At 43.6% G+C, this 20,315-nt stretch overlaps 1 protein-coding gene across 1 annotated transcript; it reads right to left on the minus strand.

Moving 5' to 3' along the window:
- Positions 1-25: 25 nt before the first annotated feature.
- LOC110966495 (chondroitin sulfate proteoglycan 4-like) lies at positions 26-20,092 on the minus strand. Its single transcript, XM_051938690.1, has 22 exons — positions 19,897-20,092; positions 17,125-17,288; positions 15,328-16,431; positions 14,822-15,232; positions 14,613-14,734; positions 13,848-13,956; positions 12,346-13,674; positions 11,556-11,648; positions 10,497-10,994; positions 10,238-10,372; positions 9,321-9,506; positions 8,997-9,179; positions 8,529-8,705; positions 7,533-7,731; positions 7,319-7,450; positions 6,000-6,175; positions 5,715-5,910; positions 5,456-5,627; positions 4,809-5,199; positions 4,469-4,621; positions 2,665-3,246; positions 26-2,014 (listed from the first exon to the last, which is right to left on the minus strand). Exons 1-22 carry the CDS (start codon positions 19,958-19,960, stop codon positions 890-892), a joined length of 7,701 nt encoding a protein of 2,566 aa, XP_051794650.1. The 5' UTR covers positions 19,961-20,092; the 3' UTR covers positions 26-889.
- Positions 20,093-20,315: the final 223 nt, after the last annotated feature.

Here is a 20,315-nt window from a genome sequence, read left to right on the forward strand (position 1 = left end):
CGCGTTTGAGCTTTGCACACTGGAGTCTTCAAGAAACAGATTTTATTTTTTTAAAAATCACAGTGCATGGCAAACAGATGCAGGCATATAAAGGGTCAAAAGTGAGAAGAATGTAGCTATCAGAAGCAGTTAGACGACAGCTCACCGCCTCAAATGGTCACGAAACTCAAACAGACACAGAAGAAAAGAGAACAGAGAGTAACACCTGGCTGTGCAAGAAGGGCGGACGTTTGCTTGAATGGACTTGGAAGCTTGCAGTACTTTTTGCAGCCATATAAAGACTATGCTCTAACTGCTGACAGACAAGGTTTCGAAGAAGTCACACGTCACATCTGTACAGCTGTGGAGGAGAAGTAGCATGACCAGTTATATTGCTAACTCATGTCTGTGCTAATTTAAGATTCCACTTCTGAAAATGTGTTTTACCAAGAATACGACACAACTCCGTCTATGCTTCACTTCCCTTTTCAGAGACAGTTCCAAAAATATGCTGCTAATTATTGCGACTAGAGGTGATGAAGAGCAGCGTATTCAGGAATTAGTCAGACGACCAATGGTGGTTTCAGTCATTCATGCAGTCTCACGGAACAAAAATAACCTTGAACACATTGAAAACATAAAGAAAAATGGCTTCCTAAACAGCAATAATTGACTCGGTTTACTTCGAAAAGTATTTCATGTCTCTTAGACACAGCAGCTGGTAGGAAGGAACGTTTTTAGCACAAGATGTGTTCAGTTACAGCATCATGTCGTGTGTTTTACATAGTTTTGTCCTCTTCTCAAGAAGTACATGTCAGATGTGCCTTATATTCCCTGGAAAGCAGACAGATATCATCTCTAACCTCATAAAGTACACCTCTAAGGCACAGTTTCCTCATACGTACTTCCCTCAGACCCAGTACTGGTTGTCTTTTAAAGTCGGTGACCGAGATCTCACAGAAGTCTTGAATCCTGCAGAAATAGCCGGAAGTGCAGTATTAGAAGTCACATTATCTCTTTCACTACTGTTACAGCCGCTGATGTTCCCATCGCCGCCTGCTACGTTTGCTTCAAACGGTCCCCAGAAGGTCATTCCAGGGGCCAGACTCCTCCTGGGACTCATGGGTATCCTGGGGGAGGTAGGACAGCTTGCAGAGCCGAGTGGGGTGACCACCACCGAGGGCATGGCCACGCTCCGCTCCGACCGGCCCAGGTAAGGGCTCTCCTCAGGGGGCAGCGGCACAGCAGCGAGCTCCTGCATGAACCGCAGCCGGGCTTGTTTCTCCTTGCGGTGGCGGAACACCAGAATCAGAACTACAAGGATCACAATGAGGAGCAAGCAGGCCAGCAGCGGCAGGATGATGAGGAGGGGGTCGGAGGCAGGGCGAGGGAGGACCTCGACGTGAACCAGCTGAGTGTCCGGAGGGTTTACTGGATGGTGTTTCTCTGGGACAGGAGTGTGTGGCTGTGGGGGATGGCTGTGGCTGCCTCCTGCTGCTCCTTCTGCTCCATTGCCTGATCTTCCTCCATGACTCCCACTGCGACTGTGGTTCCCCCAGCGGCTGTGAGGCCTCGGCTTGTGTTGTGTCCTGTTGTGGTTCTTATGTGACAAGATGTGGGGGTGCAAGCTCACCCCGACCCCACTATGCGTTGTGGATCCGCCTCGTCCCCCTCCTCTTCCTCCTCCAGCAGCAGTAGTTGCGGTCCTGTTGCGTGCAGGCTGATGTGTTGTTGCGTGATCTCGACTTCCGCCGTCTCCTTTATTGAAACCACCTTGGCCGTGACGCATCTGGTGGTGGGGCAGGATGGTGAAGTGAAGCTCGCCCTTGGCTGGCTGAACGGTTCCAGCCTTCAGCAGGAACATGAAAGAATCATTGAGAGGCGTGGCAGGAGCGTGGCCTCGGGCTGTTGTGGATTCATTGTTTTGGAGTTGGTTGTCGCTGAGAGTCTCCTCGATGGCGACTCGGCCTTGGACCACATCTCTGAACGTAAATGACTTCAGGACCTCCGATGCTCGGTTAGGGTCGTAGGTCATCTGCATACATGCACACACAGACACAGCAGAACTAAGAGTCAAAAGCAGTTAAAGATAGACATTTGACATTGCATTCAGTTTTAAACATTGCTACATTGTATGGCAGGTACTGTCTAAATCCTAAAAAATAGTACATTCTGATGTGACAAGAACAAAAGCGTGACAAAAAGGAAACACAAAACATCAAAAACATGAGGCAAACAACAAAAGAAACAACACAAGCAAGACAAAAACACAAGATGACAAAAACAATACAAAAACAATGAATAAAGCAAAACAGACAATGACAAAAGTAAGACAAAAAACACAAGCGAGACAAAAAGGAAGAACAAAAACAACAAAAACAAGACAAAATATTACAAAAACGAGACACAAAATGAACAATCTAGTATTTAACTTTATGATCAAATCAACTTGTCATGGTCTAGAAACTATTCAAATTTCAGTTTCACTAATTTACAATCTGCAGTTAATGTCTTCTCTGTAATTTTTACTCAAAGTCATCCCACTTCAGAATAGACCCTCTGGAGGGCTGGTTTTAGTCCGCGGGCCACATATTTGACACCCCTGGTCTAAATGATGTGAGAAACTCCAACTTGCAAGACTTAAGTAGAGAGCAATATTTCCCAGTTTACAACAGATGGCTTTACCTTGACTAGTTTTCCATGTTTTGGTGGAGACAGAACCTCGAACACAGGGTCAGCTCGGCTGATTCTTGCCAGTTCAGACGCATCGATCATGGCTTTCCCCAGCTTCACAGCGATGCCACTTGGAACTCTGATCGTCTCTCTCAGGTAGATCAGAGGCCTCACGGTCACCTTCACTGTCTGCGCTGTCACATTTCCATAGTCGACACCAAGAGATGAGGCCGACACCGAGATTTGGAAGCTGTCCTCCGATTCGCTGAGATCGGTCATGTGATAGACGACGCGCCCGAATTGCAGGTCCTCGTGGAGGAAGGTGGTGACCTCGTGGTCGTTGATAGCGATGCGTCCGTGGCGAGGGTGTCTGGTGACTGTGTAGAAGATGTTGGCCTGAACCTGGCCGTTGGTTTGAGCCGCCAGCTGGTTGGTTGTCAGGACCACAGCGGTCCGACCTTGTCGCAGCGACAAACCAGTGTTGTTTACCATGAATACGGACGGCTTGATCACTTCTAGACTGAACAGTTTATAGAGTGGACGGTGGTGACCATCGGTTACGTTGAAGTAGAAAACTCCCGTCGAGGGCTCACCCTGAGGGAGGAAACATGGGAAGGACACAGAAAAGAAAAAGAGCAAATGGAATTAAAATAAAAAAAACTAAATAAAATCCTCATATCTGCTGTTTTCAATTGCATCACCACACAACAATGACACACCCTTTACAAAAACATGCTGAACAATGTCTGAAGCAGGTTTTAAATCTGTGCAAGAGGTTTCCATGCTTCACAGTAAACAGACTTTCTTCTTTACAGTCAGTTTACTGAACTAAGTCTTACTCTAAGCAGTGACCATGAGGTGGTAGATCAGAGGTATCAAACGTTTAATAAATGTCATTGAATGTGGATGTCTGCACTCCACATTTCCTACAGATTGAAGAGGGAATTGTATATTTCTAGGAAGCAGTAATAGAGTGAAAAAAGTATAGCAAAGCCTGAATAATTTTGCTTTGAGAAGCTTAAGAACAAAATGCATGCTTTTTGACTTCATGCCCCGTTTCTTATGTCTTGCCGTTCACTTTTCAGTTACTGAGTGAACACGTTTTAGTTACTGCAAATGAATCCAAACATTATGACACACATTTGGACTTCAAATGCACAGTGAACAAACGTAAGTACATTTACCCAGGTATTGTGCTTAAATATTTCCATTTTATACTCCACTTTATACTCCTCTCCATTTCAGAGGGAAACGCACTTTCTCCTCCATGACATTCATTTGACAGCTTTAGTTACTCTAAGGATGAAGGTCCAACAGAGTAGTGAATAATACAACAACCTTTTAAATATAAAACTGTAATTGGATTAAACCTGACATTTTCAACTTCTTTTTGGGGCTTCTGACATCTTGTAAAAGTAGTGCATGGTTGGGGCCACATTTCAGAACTTTGTGACTTGTTAACAGCCACACTAAAAAGAGATTTGTTCCACTGAACTTTTTATGTGGATTAATTTCAATGAATGTTGAAAAACTAGAGGAAAACTGAAAACACAACTTTGTTTTTTTTTTACCTTTCTTTTGTCTCCCATTAATTGTCAAACCAGTACTTTTACTTTCATACTTTAACTACATTTTGCTGCTAATGATTATAGGATATTTCTTACAAAACTTTTCATTGTAATTAATTCTTTTGCACTCATGTAATACCACCTTTACTTAAGGTAAAGATCTCAATGTTTCCTCCAAAACTGCAAGCACCCCTTTCACATGCATTTGCACAATAAAACTGTAGTTTTTGCAGTGAAGTCTCTTTCACCTGTTGTATAAAATGCAACCGGCCGTGGTTGACGTCATACTGGGTGAAGGAGGTCACCGGCTCTGGTCTTTCCCCCAGAGTCAGGTAGCCGTTGTTGGGCTTACTGATCACCAGATAGTGCAGCTCCTCTGGTGGGGTGTCATGGTCCTCAACCTGGGCATGCAGAGTGTCAAGGATTATGTTTTACTAGATGTTCACCCAAAGAAAACATCTCCAAAGGAAGTCATTAATTTAGTACTTACTTTACGGAGAAACAAATTTAAAACTTTTCATGGTAATGTGCAAATTGCATGACCACAAACTGCAGCAAAGTGGTCATTGGTCCTTTGCATTGGCCCACCTGAAGGTTGTCTGGTCCAAGTACGACTCTCTCTCCAACTACAACCTTCATACTCGGGGATCTGCTCCTGATCAGAGGCGGCTGGTCGTTGACCGGCGTCACTGTGATGTTGAACATCTCAGTCACTGCCATGCTGTCTTTGACGTGCCGATGAGAAACCGTGTCTAATGACGAAAAGGAGGGCGACGAGGCTGAATAGAGATGAGAAAAAGAGGTGACGGAGGAGGAGGAGTCTGAGGGGAAAGCAGACAAGGATGATGAAGAGGAGGACAGATCCAAAGGAGCCACCCAGGCCCGGAAAGTGAAGCTGTCCCTGGTCGTCTCTGAGTCATCATGGATGTAGGTGATGCCGAACTTGTTGAGGGTGACCTGAGAGAAATCTGGTTGGCTCCTAGGAAAAGATGATAGCAAAAAGTCGTTCTTAGGTTTTCATATTTGCAAGGTTGCTTTGAATAAAATACACAGAAAAAACACAGGAAAGGAATTTGAACCTGTGGAAGTTGCAAAGAATACATATTAAAAGATTCTCTCTATATATTTTTAATCTGCAGTCTATGTTGGTGTGCTGGAACAATGTGTCTTTCCTTCTTTTGCTGTGAAAATAGTACTACATTAACACTTTTGATATTAATGTTTGCTTTAAGCACCTGGTGAGATTGTGTCCTTGTATAGACAGAACTCCATGGCGAGGCTGAGAAACCACGCGATACATTACGTGGTGGTCTTTCCGTTGGGTCTCCGGGATTTTCCCCAGAAGATTAGAGGCGTCGAGCTTCGACCTGTCGATCGTCACCCTGCCTCCCTCGGCCACCACAACACCTGAAGGACAGATAAATAAATGCGGTCCTCTTGAACTTAGACTCCTTCTGGTAGAAGATGCTCATCCTTCTGAAAGCGACACAGTACCTGCATTGTTCAGCAGTCTGGTCTTGTGCTGAAGGCTGTCATGATGCTCATTGGCTTGGTAGGAGATTAAGATGGTGAAGGTGTGTGGAGGAAGAAAAGCAGGAGGAGAAGACACGGTGAAAGAAAAAGAGTCTGTAGCCGACCATCCAACTGTCTCTGGTTTGCTCTGATCGTACAGGATAACGCCGTCGTTCACCTGAGAGACAGTGTGGAAGAAATAGTCAGTTCATTTTAGATGCAAACATTACAGGGCACTAACACACAAGCAGTCACAGACATCCATACCATGCTCTGTGTGAACGTGAAGACGATTCTTGTAGAGTTGTCGGGCATACGTCGGACCAGGCGGCCCAGTTTAGGAGGAGCCGTCACGGCAAACACCAGAGACTGGTTTCTTGTAAAGTCACTGGCGTTGTTGGTCACCACCTGAAGCTCCTGCTCTGAGATTGGTGTCACAGAACCTTCAAGAGGAACAAAGACACAGTGGGGAAGAAGAAAAGCCAGAAACAGAAGGGTAAAGAATGAGCAGGCAAGGCCTTGGTTTCAAACAGCCACAAACATCCACGTGGCTAACACTGAACCTGCAAAGATACTCATGTAAAAATCATGATTCACTATCCTAGTAAGGGTGATGGGTAACTTTGTGGTTGCACCTTTATAACCACAAGTAACGTACAGCACTGTTCAAAAGACAAACAATAATATCACGTGTTCCACAGGTGGTTTCATATCAGAATAACAGCTGCACTCCTGTGACCTTGAGAGGAAGGACTGCTGATAAGGGTGTGAACGTAGTCCCATTTAACCTTCACATGTTGTGGATAGAAGCACAGTCAGCCTTGAACTGACCAGGCACAGAGGAAATGTAAACTGCTTTTGTTGGCAGAATAGTCTGGCAATGTGATGCTACCACAAACATAAAGTTTGGAGCAGTGAGGCCACCTAGTGGATTTGCTATGTACTACTTCACTGCGCCACAACTTTCGTCTTCTGGTTCCATTTGATTCATAACCTACTGATCATGTGACTACAACTGTTTCTAGGAGTTTTCTGTTGTGTTAAAACCCAATGTAAGTGCATAGGAATGGAAAAATGGCTTTAAGACTCCTCCAACCTTCAGCAATGGTGGAAAGTAACTACAGACATTAACTCAAGTACTATACCTAAGTACAGTTTTGAAGTACTTGAAGGTTGCTTGGGTATTTCCATTTGATACTCCTTTTAAATTGCTTTTGATTACAACACAAGTACAACACCCTTGTTAAAGAAAAAACCACTGATTTCCAAACAGCTTCTGACATCTCACAAACAGGAAGTTGTAGACCATCTCATTGCAGATGTTTATGAGTCTATGGGTTCAGCTCCACTATAGTCAGAGAGACCAGTCGTATACTTTTACTTTAATACTTAAAACACATTTTGTAGCTAATACAGAAGTATTTTTACATGACAGGATTTTTCATGCTGGACTTTTATTTGTGATAGTGTTTTTGTTGCTGTATTGTCACATTTACTTAATACTTCCACCAATGACCTTCAGTCACCACGCTTGAAAGGCCTTTGAGCAGTCAGTATGATTTATTGAGGCCAATGAGCTGTTATACCTGGGTAGACTTCCATGGGGTGGTTTCTCTGCAGGGTGAGGACCAGAGATTGGGCAGTCGTGCTGAAGATTTGGCGAGGAGCAAAGTTCACACCGTCGTTCACCTGGAAGTGAAAGCCACCTGAGAGGGCACCTACACAAGAAAACAGAGGTCATGTATTTCACCAAAAGTAGTCCTTTAGAAAAACATACAACAAAGATCAACGCAGACTTACCACTGTGCACAAACAACAGCTGTCTGCTTTGTATGTGATGTTGGGTGAAGTTCAGGATGTGTCTGGAGGGGGCGCTCTTCAGGGCCAGGTGGCCATTGCTGGGCGGTGTGACTACGAACTCCAGTCCCTCAGGTGGAGTATCGGTGTCCTCAGCACTAAGGTCATGTGTGGTTATTTCTGTCACTGAACCCACCCACATCTAAAGAACCAAAAAGAAGGTTACAAGGAAAGAAGAGCTATTAACATGTAGACCAATACTCATATTCACTTTCTTGCCAAGAGTCAGATGAGAAGACTGATACAAAACTTGGTTCTGTATACTAAATATTAAGTCAGTGTCCCCACTGTGAAGCATGGTGGTGGCAGTATCATGATGCAGCAATGATTTCCAACAACAGGGCCCCGGAAGGTGTGGAGAAGTAGAGGGTAAAAAGAATGCTGCAAAGTAATGGGAAATCCAGGAAGAAAACCTAACATAGTCGGCAAGAGAACCACAACTTGGGAGAAAATTTATAGTTCAGCAAGATAGTGACATGAAGCATACAGTCACAAGGTCAACGCCTGAGTCAGAGCCCAAACTTAAACGTAACTGAGAATTTGTGGCTTGGCTTGAAAAGAGCTCATTGCCCACTATCCCTGTGTAACCTCACAGAGCTTGAACAGTTTTGCAAAGAAGAATTTAGGTCAAATTGCAGTTTCCAGATTCACAAAGACACAACGACTGAATACAGAGTTACAGTGGATAAATACTAATGCAATCACTTATTTTGTGTTTTATATTTTTAATTAAATGACATAACCCTGACCATGATTGAGTGTTAAAAAAGCATGAAAGGGAAAACTTTTTCCAAAGCATCAAACCATGTAGACACTCCAGAAAAGTCATAAATCTACTCCATAGTATCCACATTCAGCTTCTGCTTGAGGTAATTTGAACAAAAAGTAGTGTTCATGTCTACTCTTCCTATAAAGAGGGGTTCTAGGGGGCTTACCCACCTTCAGGCCGTGGTTGGTTGTAACCACAGGAGTCTCATCGTTGACGGGTGTGATGTGGATCTGAACTGTGCAGGGCAGACTGTGCTTCCTGATTTCCGTCTGATTGGCCACAATGGTGAAGTTGTCTCTTAGCGTGTCGCTGCCGTCATGGATATAGGAGATGTACTCACGCTCAACCTGAAAACAGATGAGTGGAAAAAAATGAATAAAGATCGATTCCAAAACGGCCTGATCAAATAATAACTGACAAAACAACGTTATGGATCTCATCACGGAGCTGAGTGCTCCATTTAATGCAATGAAAAATCTATCAGTTGTTGTCATATTGTGAGTGTCATAACTTCCTAAAATCAGTAGGTCACATCAAAGTGTCATTTGACTGAGCCTGGTGTTGTTTCCGCAAAGTATAGTAACACGTTTCCCGGGTCTTTTGACATTATTAAAAGGTAGTTTCAAATCGCTTCAAACCTCAGTATGCGTAAAAGCAGTAATGGGCATCCCTGGGATCCGGCTGTGCTCTAAGTGTCCAAATCGCGGTGGAACGATGACCTGGTACAAGAAGTTCATGGCTGAAAAGTGATGATTGGCGACTTTGATGATGTCTGGGGTTAGCGGCAGCGATGACCCCTCATCGAGGGTCAAGTCAGACACCTGTAGAATCGGCAAACAGGAGACAGCACTGGTTTATTGTCGGGTCACTGGGATTGGTATATTAGCTTTTCAATCTTTCCCTTATCATGCAATTTGTCCCTTCTCTGAGGGTAATCGAGTATCTACGCTGCAACTTCATACCTGCAGAGGAAGCAGGATTGGGATGATGTCAATCTCCAGTCTGATAGGTCCAACCTTTGTCACTCCATTGGTTGCCTCCAACAGAACAGAGTCGTTGGTGCTTCCTCCAGCCTGCTGATGGTAGATGATCAGTCCCTCATTGAGATCTTCTTGGGTGAAGGAGGTTGTTGGTTTCCCTCTGATATCCTGCATGGAGAAACGAGAAGACAAACCCTTAAAGTGATAGATCATTTTAATGTAGAAGTGTGAAACATTCTGCCATAAAGAAATGTAACAATGATCCAAGGCAACTCTGGCAACTCTTTTTTACAATGCAGGTATTTTATGTCCAGTTTTTCAAGAATTTCTTCACCTTAGAAGCACTTGTACTATTAATATATTACACTTTCAATACTTTTCTTTAACTTGAAACTTCATACATCAATAGTTTTCTATTTGTGGAGCTAGCTTTAGTGTGTCCTTTTAGTTTTGCCTGCAAACTCTGTTTTCTTTAAAGTCTGTCAATATATGATTTTAATTCTTAGTACATGACAATAAATGTTCATAAGCAGCTATATAAGCAACAATTTAAGTTAAAATTTGGGAAAACCCATCGTAAGTTACTATTTATCAGGAATTTATCAGTCAAAAAGTCAGGAAGGGTCCATCATTGGGATTGTGTAGATATGATTGGACCAGTATTGACATTTTTTGATCTTCTGTTCATGCCGGACCCCAAGAAAATTTCAAGGTTTTCAGGGGATTTCAGAGAACTCTCCAGCATCAGAAAGTAGCTGTCTGCAGCAAAAGCACCCTGATAAGTTCTTGATAGAATACCTGCCTGGGACTAAAATGCAGACAGACAAACTTAGATAGATGTTGATCGTATTGGAGGATGAGCTTAGACCTTACAGCAGCTTCGTGATCACTGGCTGTACCTTAGAGACATGCTGCTGTTCTCCGTTGATGTTTTGATGTCGGTTGTCAGTGAATAATCTGTCAATGATGCCCAGTGTAGGAGGACTTTGGACGGTAAAAACTATCTCTGAGGGCTGCCTGTCCTCATGGACCACCTGACGGAAAATACACGCAAATGAAACTGAAAAGACAAATCCTGCATGCATGGAGCAAATTCACAGAGTGTAATTAGTAAAGCCACATTCAAGTGCAAGATGCAAGGATCCTGCCTTGGCTTACCTCTAAATGTTCCCTGCTTACAGACACATTCTGTCCTTCCGCCACCACCACTGGATGATTGTTTAGGACTGTTGGTGGCCTCTGATGACTCTCCAGGTATATTTTTACCACCACTCCGATGTCCAGATGTACCTCTCTTCTCGCTCTTTCCATTCGCCTTTCTGTGCTCCTCTCTCTCGCTCTTGCCGTCACATTGAATCCGTCCAACAGTTCGTGGCTGCCGTCGTGGTGATACGCCAGACGTCCTGCCACCAAGTCTCGCTGCGTGAATATGGAAATTGCATCTGCTTCTGTTACAGTCTCGCTCTGCCCGTCGTTAAAGCAGAGCACACCGTGTTTAGGTGGAAGGAAGACCTCGAATGTCACTTCCTGTGGGTCTCGGATGTCGAGGTTGCTGAAGACGCTGAGGTTAGCGGAGGTCATGGTTGTGATCCCTCCTCTCTGGACCATGAGGCCTGTGCTGTTCTCAACCTGCAGGTAAGGATCCTGGGCCATCACCTGCACCACAAGTACACAACATGCATAGAAATGTATTATTTACAGCAATAGTCTGACTACATTACGATATAAAAGGCTTTGATTTTCACACAAAAAAAAACCTTATGACATCTAATTCAAGCAGATTACTTGCTAAATGAGTTACAATTTACTAGATAAAGAAAACCCATCACACACACATTTTAAATATATTATATGAAAATAAATGACAGAACTCCCAGCTTCAGGAATAATAATGATAGCTTATGTTGTATCCTTCCTATTATGCTTACTGCTTGGTTTACTCTAGTTTTTAGGTTTTTGTTCTTTGTTTAGCTGGCATTATTGTTCCCTGCCTCTTTTGTTGCTTACATGTTACCTGTATTCTTGCTCTTTTAATGGTTAATTCAACATCAGTGAATTAAATCAGTGAGCGATGTCCCTGGTGGCCCATAGTTTGATGTGCTGAGTCGCAGATTCTCTCTGCTTACATTCTTTTCATCATTCTACCCTCACTCTGTGATTATAGTCTAAATACCACCCCCAAAATGAATAAATAAAGAAAAGAAAAAGTACAATCACCTCCAGCAGCGTTGAAACATAATGTTTGCCATCTGATACGAAAAGCACAAAACGGCCAAAACTCACTCCGCTGTGGACGAACAATACTCTTTTCTGAGAGGAGAGAAAAGAGGAGGCGAAGGTGAGAAAAGAGAAAGAAACGTTGCTGGTGTTATTTAAAAAATGCAACCAGCAAAGACATTATGTTGATTCAGACAGACAGCACCTGATGCTGCTTTAAAGTGAAACCCCTCCACAGACATCTTCCTAAAAATGAAAAACTGGGGCGCTGCATTTTAAATTTAAAAATGTTTCCCAAAGCCAACAGCTGGACACGCACACCAATGCAAAGGTGAGTATTATTAAAGTATAAGGAACATATTTGCAACATAATCGCCATTTGTACAGTTAATTGTGTCTCATCTATCTGTATTAGGGGTGATCACCAAGCTGGTTGATTATTGAATCCAATATTCAGCATTTTTATCCAGAATTTTAACATTGTTGGTATTTTTTAACCAAATCCTGATAAAATAAATGAATTCAATTGCTGTAGTACACATTTTTTGATGTTGAGTAGTGTCCAAACTACAGCACTATATGACTGTAACAGCCTATCAATACTGAGAGATAAATATTGAAAAGTATTGAATGTACCTCGTTTATCAGTCTCCTCGATTACCAATAATTGGTACCAGCCTGAAAAACCCTATCGGTTGACTCCTAATCTTTACGACTATACTGTAGCTTTGACTTATTAATTCTACTAAATGGCTCACCAACTATCTTCATGGACACGTTTTTTGCTAACCTGTTCGATGTCGCGCTGTGTGAACTCGTACAGCTTGTGACTGGAATCATTGGCCAGCACCAGGTCTCCCATTGGAATCCCCCTCCTCGTATACACCAACCAGCTGTCCTCAAAGTCCGAGTCGTCATCCCGGAAACGAAGGTCATTCAGCGTCACCAGCCTCTGGCCATCGCGGGCCACGTGGAAAACTTTATCCACGACCCTGACAGGTCTCTGATCATTGACGAGCTGGACTGAGATGTTAAAGGTGTGCTCTGCCGTGCTTCTTTCGTCCTTCTTGTTTGTGTGTTTGTGCGGTTTGTAAATCACAGTTTGAAATGTGAAGGAATCCTGCTTGGTCTCGCTGTCATCGTGGACGTACATGATTCTCTCCTCAGTAATGTCCCGATTAGTGAATGTCGCAATGTTGTCGTTAATCGAAGTTGAGTTGGAGAAGTTGATCCTCCTTATCTGCCCATGCTTGGGGCTCACTGTGATGTTGTAGTGAACCTCCCGGTTGCTCGCTGTGTGAGCGAACAGAATATCTTTGGTGATTACTTTACTCCCTCCTTCCACAATTGAAAGGCCGTTATTTACCACTGTGATGGCGGTCGACTCGGCTTTAATATTGATCCTGAAGTCGTAAATTGTTGAGCTGGCATGCGCTGAAAACACCCGAAAGCTGAACGTGTCTCTTGTGTCGTCCTGCAGCCTGTTGAGAAGCGTATACCTCACCAAACCATCTGTGATGTTCTTCTGGCTAAAGGTTGAGTTCCTTTGTAGAACTATGTTGTTGAGGAACATCTGTCCTTTCTTTGGTAACGTGATGAGTCTGAAGTAGAGGTGGCTCTCGTTGAGTTTGACACCTTTAGAAATCACATTGAGGTCCTCAGGAGTGACGACAGCAGTCTGAAGGCCGTTGATCTCCATTTTGCTTCGTGTGACCTTGAAGTGAATCCAGCGTACTACTATGGGAACAACAACCTCCTCTTTGGCCACAGAACCGACGTTGATTTTACATTTGAAGTAATCAGTGACGTTGCTCTGAGTCTGAAGGCCGTAGTAGGTGCTGAGGTATCGGATCCGTTCTTTTTCAAGCAGTTTCTGGGAGAAGGAGGTCGTCAGTTTCCACTCTCCACTAGAATGCAACCTCTGGAGCTCACCATACTGTGGCAACTCTGTAACTTCATACCAGATTTCTGCTGTATGGTCGGCCACATTAGCTTGTACTGCGAGATGATTGGTGCTGATGACGGAAGCCTCGCCTTGGTTCACCTCCACTCCAGTATTATTCACCAGTTTGTGTTCAAGTGCCACGGTCATGATCCTCAGAACTACTGTGTTGCTCACCTGTAAAAGACAAAAGTTTACACCAGAAGACGATACAAGATGAGACATGGAAATGGCAGGAAAGATGACAGGAAGTGGAAGTGGATATTAACAGGAAAAGAGATGCTACAACAATGATGATATGGAAACTTCATGTTATTAGTTTATCTCAAGAAAGCTACTATTTTACCTACCTTCAGGCCGTCGCTGACCCTGAGCGCCAACCTGGAGGTGGAGACCCCTGTGTGGACGAAACGGATCTTACCCTCCTCCAGATCACTTAGCGAGAACAAGTTGATGGCCCTGTAAGATAGATGCAGTCCTGTTATTTTCTATTATTATTTCCTGTCTTATTGCTTGTTTGTCTAAAGCTGCAAAAGGAGACTCGGTAGAATCAGTTATGACACAATTAAGCTCTTAAACAATGACAGTAAAGGTTGCTTCCATACAGAGAAATCCGCAACAATTGGGGGGTTTCTTTTCGAAGTTTATTCTTATTCGTATTAAAACAGCAACTTCACCAACAGTCCTCAATAGACTGTTTCTGACTGCAGAAACTCGTGGAACAATGTAGGACAGACCAAACCTTTGTGTTTCTATTAGCAGCAAAAACTGCCCGTGTAGAAACTCTTTCAAGGATGTTTTCTGGGAGAAAACAGCATCAAAACCATAGAATTCCCCATACAGGCTAACATAACAAACCCTCCATTGTTCTATTCCTACATGCTTTTGAGCTGGAGTTACATCCAGTAATTACTGTTTGTTGTCGTTTGGTGCTTTCAAAATTAAGACTGCAGTCAAAGCACTAGGATCATACATTCTAATGTAAAGAGAAAGGCTTAAAGGGCAGATCCGTGTGACCGTTCATTGCCATCTTGCACCAGCTCCTAGTCCTTGCAGTGTGGAACCGCCTCATGAGTGTTTGTAAGAAGATTTGGAAGTCACTGTAAAGCACCAACCTGCCGGGGTAATCCTGATGCTCCAGGTATCCAGCCTCAGTGTTGAGGTTTCCCAGGGAGCTGAAAACCAGCTCCTCAGGACTGCTATCAGGATCTGACACTCTCAGCACATCTGTTGTCAACTGGGAGTTATTAGGCATGCATTAATTTTGATTGTTTTTTAAATTAACACCAATATTCACACCATCCAATCGTTCTGCTCCACCTACCTGTCGTTTGGACTTCTCAAGCAGCGTAAAAAGGTTTCCCGCTGGCAGGCTGAGGACAGGTGCATCATTAACAGGACTGATGCTGATGTCAAACCGGTGCAGCCGGTTGCCCTTCAGGAACATAGGAAGCTCCTTCTTGTTGTTGGAGAAGACGGAAAACATGAAGAAGTCATTCTGGTCCTCTGCACCACCATGAACGTACATCACCCGGCCCTGCCACAGGTCCAGCATACTGAAAGTCCGGTCCTTCTCCTCTGTTTCCATTGTAATTGTCCTCTCCTGCACCTCGCCCAGCATCCCACCAGGGTCTGGACTGAGGTCCAATCGGAGCTGGCCATGGACAGGCTGCTCCTCAATGCGGAACATCAGTTGGGATGGATGGATGCCCAGTTTCCGGAAATCCAAATTGACCTAGCAGAGAGTGCACACAGGAACAGATGTCTAACGTGTCAAACAACTAAAATAAATTCTCAAAAGACAGATCACCAGAAGGCAACAAGTTCTACCTTGATGTGTTTTGGTTCCAGTGGTGCCCGGCCTCCCTCAGCCACCTCAAGCTTTCTCAGCAACAAGAAGTTATGGTTCCTCTTGTTGCTGGTAACTGGCTGTGTGGTTGTAACGTCCAACTCAGGAGGCTTTGTTGGGTTGGTGATAGTCACTATCTGTGGAGCTTGTCCTATCTTACAGCCCACAGTGATGTCTTTGGTGACTGTGGCATGAGGTAGGCCTGTTTTTTGAGTGTTCACCCTAATTTCTCGTAGGCAGCCTTTAAAAGAGCCTCCTTGTCCAGGTGGAATGGAAGGGAGTCCAGCTCGCCTTGCTTCTGCTCGGGCTTCTTCATTCAGCCCTCCTAGGAAGAGAGGTCCTTTGAGCTGGATGACCTGAAGATCTTGACTCAGGCTGGCCCTCACCAGCTCCTTGCCTACCTTCAGCTGGGCACTGTGAGGCAGCAAATGAAGCTGGATGGGATACCAAGTGAGGTTGCTGTGGACATATGTTAGAGAATGCAGCTCAGTTTTACTCCCTTCTACCTTTCCTACCGATGCCACCAGATGACCCTCTCTGATCTCAATGGCAACAAACCCTCCCTGGTTGCCAGAGCTATACAGGACCAAGCCATCTTCTTCTTTGGCTGACGGGTGCATTTCACATTCAAACACCCCCTCCTGAAGCACCTCCCATGGCGGGAGAGACATGAAGGCTTTAGAGCTGAAAAAACTAACAGTGTCTTCTTCTGTGACGGAAAACTGTGGACTGCAGCCCAGAGACACTTCATGGACGCTCTTGTACCCAGAATACGGCCTGAGGCTGGCCAGTAGGTTATGCTCATTAAAGACAGCTTCATCTATGCAACCCCTGAAGCTGGTGGAGATGTTAAGAAGGTAGGGATGTTTCAGTCCAGCTGTCCCGCCAACAACGAGTCCATCCTCCACCCTGAGCTCCAGATCTGGTCCTGGCATTCGAAGGCTGGTGTGAGAGTTCCGGTCCACAGTCATGGTGATATTATGGCGGCTGTGGGTCAGCTCCACAGTGTGCCACGCCAGATCGCTGAGATGGATGCCCTTTTCAGAGCGTAGCGAACGCTCTCCTGAGCCCAGGTCCAGACGTACCTGTGGGGCGACGGTGGAGGTGAGAATGGATAACGTGAAGAGAAAGATCTACAACCGTCACACATGGAATTAAACTCTAAGTCCTATTTCTATGCCTAAACACAGACAAAAAGCAAATAACAAATAACAAATATAAACTATGTGAGATGTTGATTTAGCTGTTGAATGTGCACATTAAAAAACACTATCAAGGGGATTGCTACCACCAGATTAAAGGATTATACCACAAACACAAATTCAGCTCAGCTCTTTCATTAGCAGTTCCTTTGCCTTGTACTCGGTGTTTTCATTTAGCTATTGTGGTCGTCTCTCTTAACCTCAGTCATGAAGGAACTTGTTCTGAAATGGAGCCAGTGCCAGGGGGTTCATTTTTTTTCTCTATGTGAGCAATATGACACCAGGTTGTGTGTGTGTGTGTGTGTTCGGTCTTCATTCTGGCCTTCCTGTGGATAGTAAATGCCAACATATATGAGCTAAAATGGCCCAAGGGACAATTTTTTTCTGTTGCTTTGAAGGTGTGAGGTATTTTTATGTGAGAGCCTCCAGAGAGGTTTCACTGATCTGCAGCCGCATCACTAAAATTTAAATTGTCTTATCTTACTACACAAACAGTTCCTCTCATAACATTTGTATCCTTTGAAATAAAACTTTTAAGGCATCCATTCATGTGATGCCTTAAATAATATGCTTTACCTGCAGGCGCCCAGAGATCAGCTCCAGAAGCACAAAGTCTCTGCGTCCTGCTGCCAGAAACAGCAGCCCTGATGGATTAACGGTTCGAAATCGTACGTGGATTAAGGTCTGGATGGACGTCTCCACCGTCCGCAGGTGGATGAAACCATCACCGTAGAATGACACTGAAACAATGAAAAGGGAGAGAGATGAGAAGTTTATATCCGAGATGAACAATTTCAGCAATCCAAAACACTTTCACTGATTTTCTGACACACAGTAGATGGCTGCTATAATCATGAAAATCTGTGCAGTTTAATGCGGTGCCACGACTGTGTCAAAAGTGTTGATTAACGGCTTAAAAGTTGAGCTGTTGCCCCAGTGGTGACCTAAGTCTTTCTCCCAGCAAAGACTGTTCCATTAATCTGTATCGACTGACTTGTCGATGTGGCGTCTGCTCTGCACTTTGCACCTGCTATCTGAATTCAATTAATGACAGCTAATGCATTCTGGAGCGGGTCATCCCGACGCTAATTAGACATCACCACTGACCCAAATGACGCAAATTGAACGTTTAAGCTCAAATAACATCATTAGTTGTGTCTTGTTTTTCACAGCATTTGCTGATAACTTGAATAGGGAACCTTTGACACAAATAAAATGATAAAAACATCCATAAAAGAGGGGTTTCAGTATTGGCGTATATGTTTTCCAAAATGTGTCGATTTTTAAACTTCTTTTATGTTTTATCCAGCAGAGTGGTTTCCTTCTGCGCTGTTTGCAGCACATGTAGCGGAGCACATGTTACAGTGGTACAGTCACCTTCATGGTAAGCTGCTCACTAGTTTGTAGAATACATTGCTGGATCATTAGTAAACTATGACCCCATAGTTGTTGTTTTTTTCAGTACAGCACCAATATGATGTATGTCTATGTATTGATAATGGTATATTATACTCCCTATCCACTATTAGTCAGGTTTTAGCATGTAAACATGTGCGAGCTAGCACTAAACAGAAATGGTCCATGGTCAGAAACCTTAAATGGATCAAAATCTGTACCTGAAAGTGGCACCAGAACACGACTTCCTGCACCAAATGCCATTCAAGAGCTGATGAGACATTTAATCTAAAACCACAAAATGTTACTGTCAACTCTATCAGTCATGAATGTGTGCCCAGAATTTATATGCCAATCAGTCTGATAGCGGTTGAGCCACTGCCAACCCAGTTAGTGCATTTCCGCTGCATTAATTTCTGCAAAAATGAGATAAAAGTGATCAACACTTTCCCCTCCTGTGGTTATATAAATGCATCCGTATGTGAGGCCAGCGTACCTCCCGCTCACTGTGAATGACAACACAAAGTAAAGCTGTCTTTATTCTAATTGATTTGTCCTACAAAGCAGCAGTATCGGTCCAGTCTGTCAAAATGATGGTCCATTTGTGGAAACATACAGCGAATAGAGGTCAGAGAGATGTGCGTGGTGAAGGCTGATGCTAGAAATCTCTAAAGAAAACCGACAGCAGTTTGGAAAGGCAGCAAGCAAAAGAGAGAAATTAAATGAGTATTTAAATAATCCAGATCCAAAAAAAGACAAACTGTTTTCTGCAACAAAAAGACTCTTTTCTATCTCCAATTATCTAAAGAAGAAGAAGAAGAAGAAGAAGAATCTAATTGGCAAGATGGAGAGAAAACCGAGGCCAAGAATTTTATATCTGGTCCTGGCATTTTTTTTACTGTTAAAAATTTTTGTCGTTTAGCAAGTCCTAAACAGATATACAGCCTAATGATGTACAAATAGTTCAGAAATTTCACAACAAACTCATTCTGAACTCCATGTCTAATCCTTCTTTCTGTGCATGCACCGCTGTCATTTGTCACAATGGTTGATTACTTTTTTTTTATCCTCTCTTATCTCTGATTGGGAAATGCACAGCCTGCAAAAATGAAGTTTACTATCACAGCTGGCATTGTGAGTCAAAACACTGGTCCCAAATGAAGAAGTACTCCGTCAGCAGGCCGGCCCAGCATGCCCCTCTGCATAAAGCCTATAAGCCCGCTGTCAGTGCAACCCATGTCTATCAGAGCAGCTCTAATCTGCCTCTATGATACCAGCGAACATTGGATTATTAGTAATCTTCCTACAGACACCTCCAATGTGATGTAGACCTTTTGTGTGCGCACGAGTGACACGGAGACATGCACAACTGTCTGAAGGCCAAATTTTCTTTCTTGAGCACATGCAGCAGCTTTTCAGGTGCTGATATTTCAGTGGCAGTAAATTAAAAGTTCTGAGTGAGACGTTCGCTGATGCAGCTGCTCAGACAGGGAGAATGAAAACAGATGTTGGTAAATGCAGCTAAATGCAAAGAAGATCAAGGTGCAAGAAGTTCATGGTGGTATTTTATCTGTGTTGCATTTGTCAGGAAAATATGATCAAAAAAATCATAAAAGATAATCATGTTGTTGGATAAAACATAAGTGCAAGCATCAAATGAAAATGTAACAACATATGATTAAAACAATAAGCTGCCAACTGTCTCACACATAATGAGTCAAAAGTTATTGAAAATGTTTTAATATGACTTCTAGATTACCCTTAACTCAGTGTTGTTCACCTCTGGACAAAAACTTCAGCTTGTGCATGAATATTAACATCATTAAACACATGCTAACAATTAAAAATTATACAAGAACCCCCCTTTTCACAGCCTGAAATATCACTCTAGGAATACAGTTTTAACTTTTGCATGCCACAGTAAAGAGGAGGAGAGACTTTCTCTGTACTTACCTCCATAAACATGCCCTGTGGAAACCAGCAGGAGTAGAAACAGATCAGCCACAAACCTTCCCATTGTTAATTAGGCTCTTGTAGTGTAATTTGCATTTAGTTAAGAGCAACATCTGGCTGCCTGGCTGTGCACTCCATAATCTTTACTGTGCTGCATGTCATTCCCACCAATGAAAACTTCCAGACAGCCTCCTGCTTGCTCTGCTGGCTTTGGATTACAGTCTTTAAAAAAAAGAAAAGAAAAAAGAAGTACCTGTTCCTGTGAGCGGAGCGGCAAGAGGTGGAGCTCCACCCTCAGATCCTCCCCTCAGAACCAGGAGGCCTGTTGCTGGAGGAGCTCAGTACCAGACAGGAACACAAGGGGGAGGTGTTGCAGCATGTAGAGACCAGGGAGAGAACGGGACAAAGGAGTGTGTGGG

Source organism: Acanthochromis polyacanthus, chromosome 18, assembly GCF_021347895.1.
Source record: "Acanthochromis polyacanthus isolate Apoly-LR-REF ecotype Palm Island chromosome 18, KAUST_Apoly_ChrSc, whole genome shotgun sequence".
Lineage (NCBI taxonomy): Eukaryota > Metazoa > Chordata > Actinopteri > Pomacentridae > Acanthochromis > Acanthochromis polyacanthus.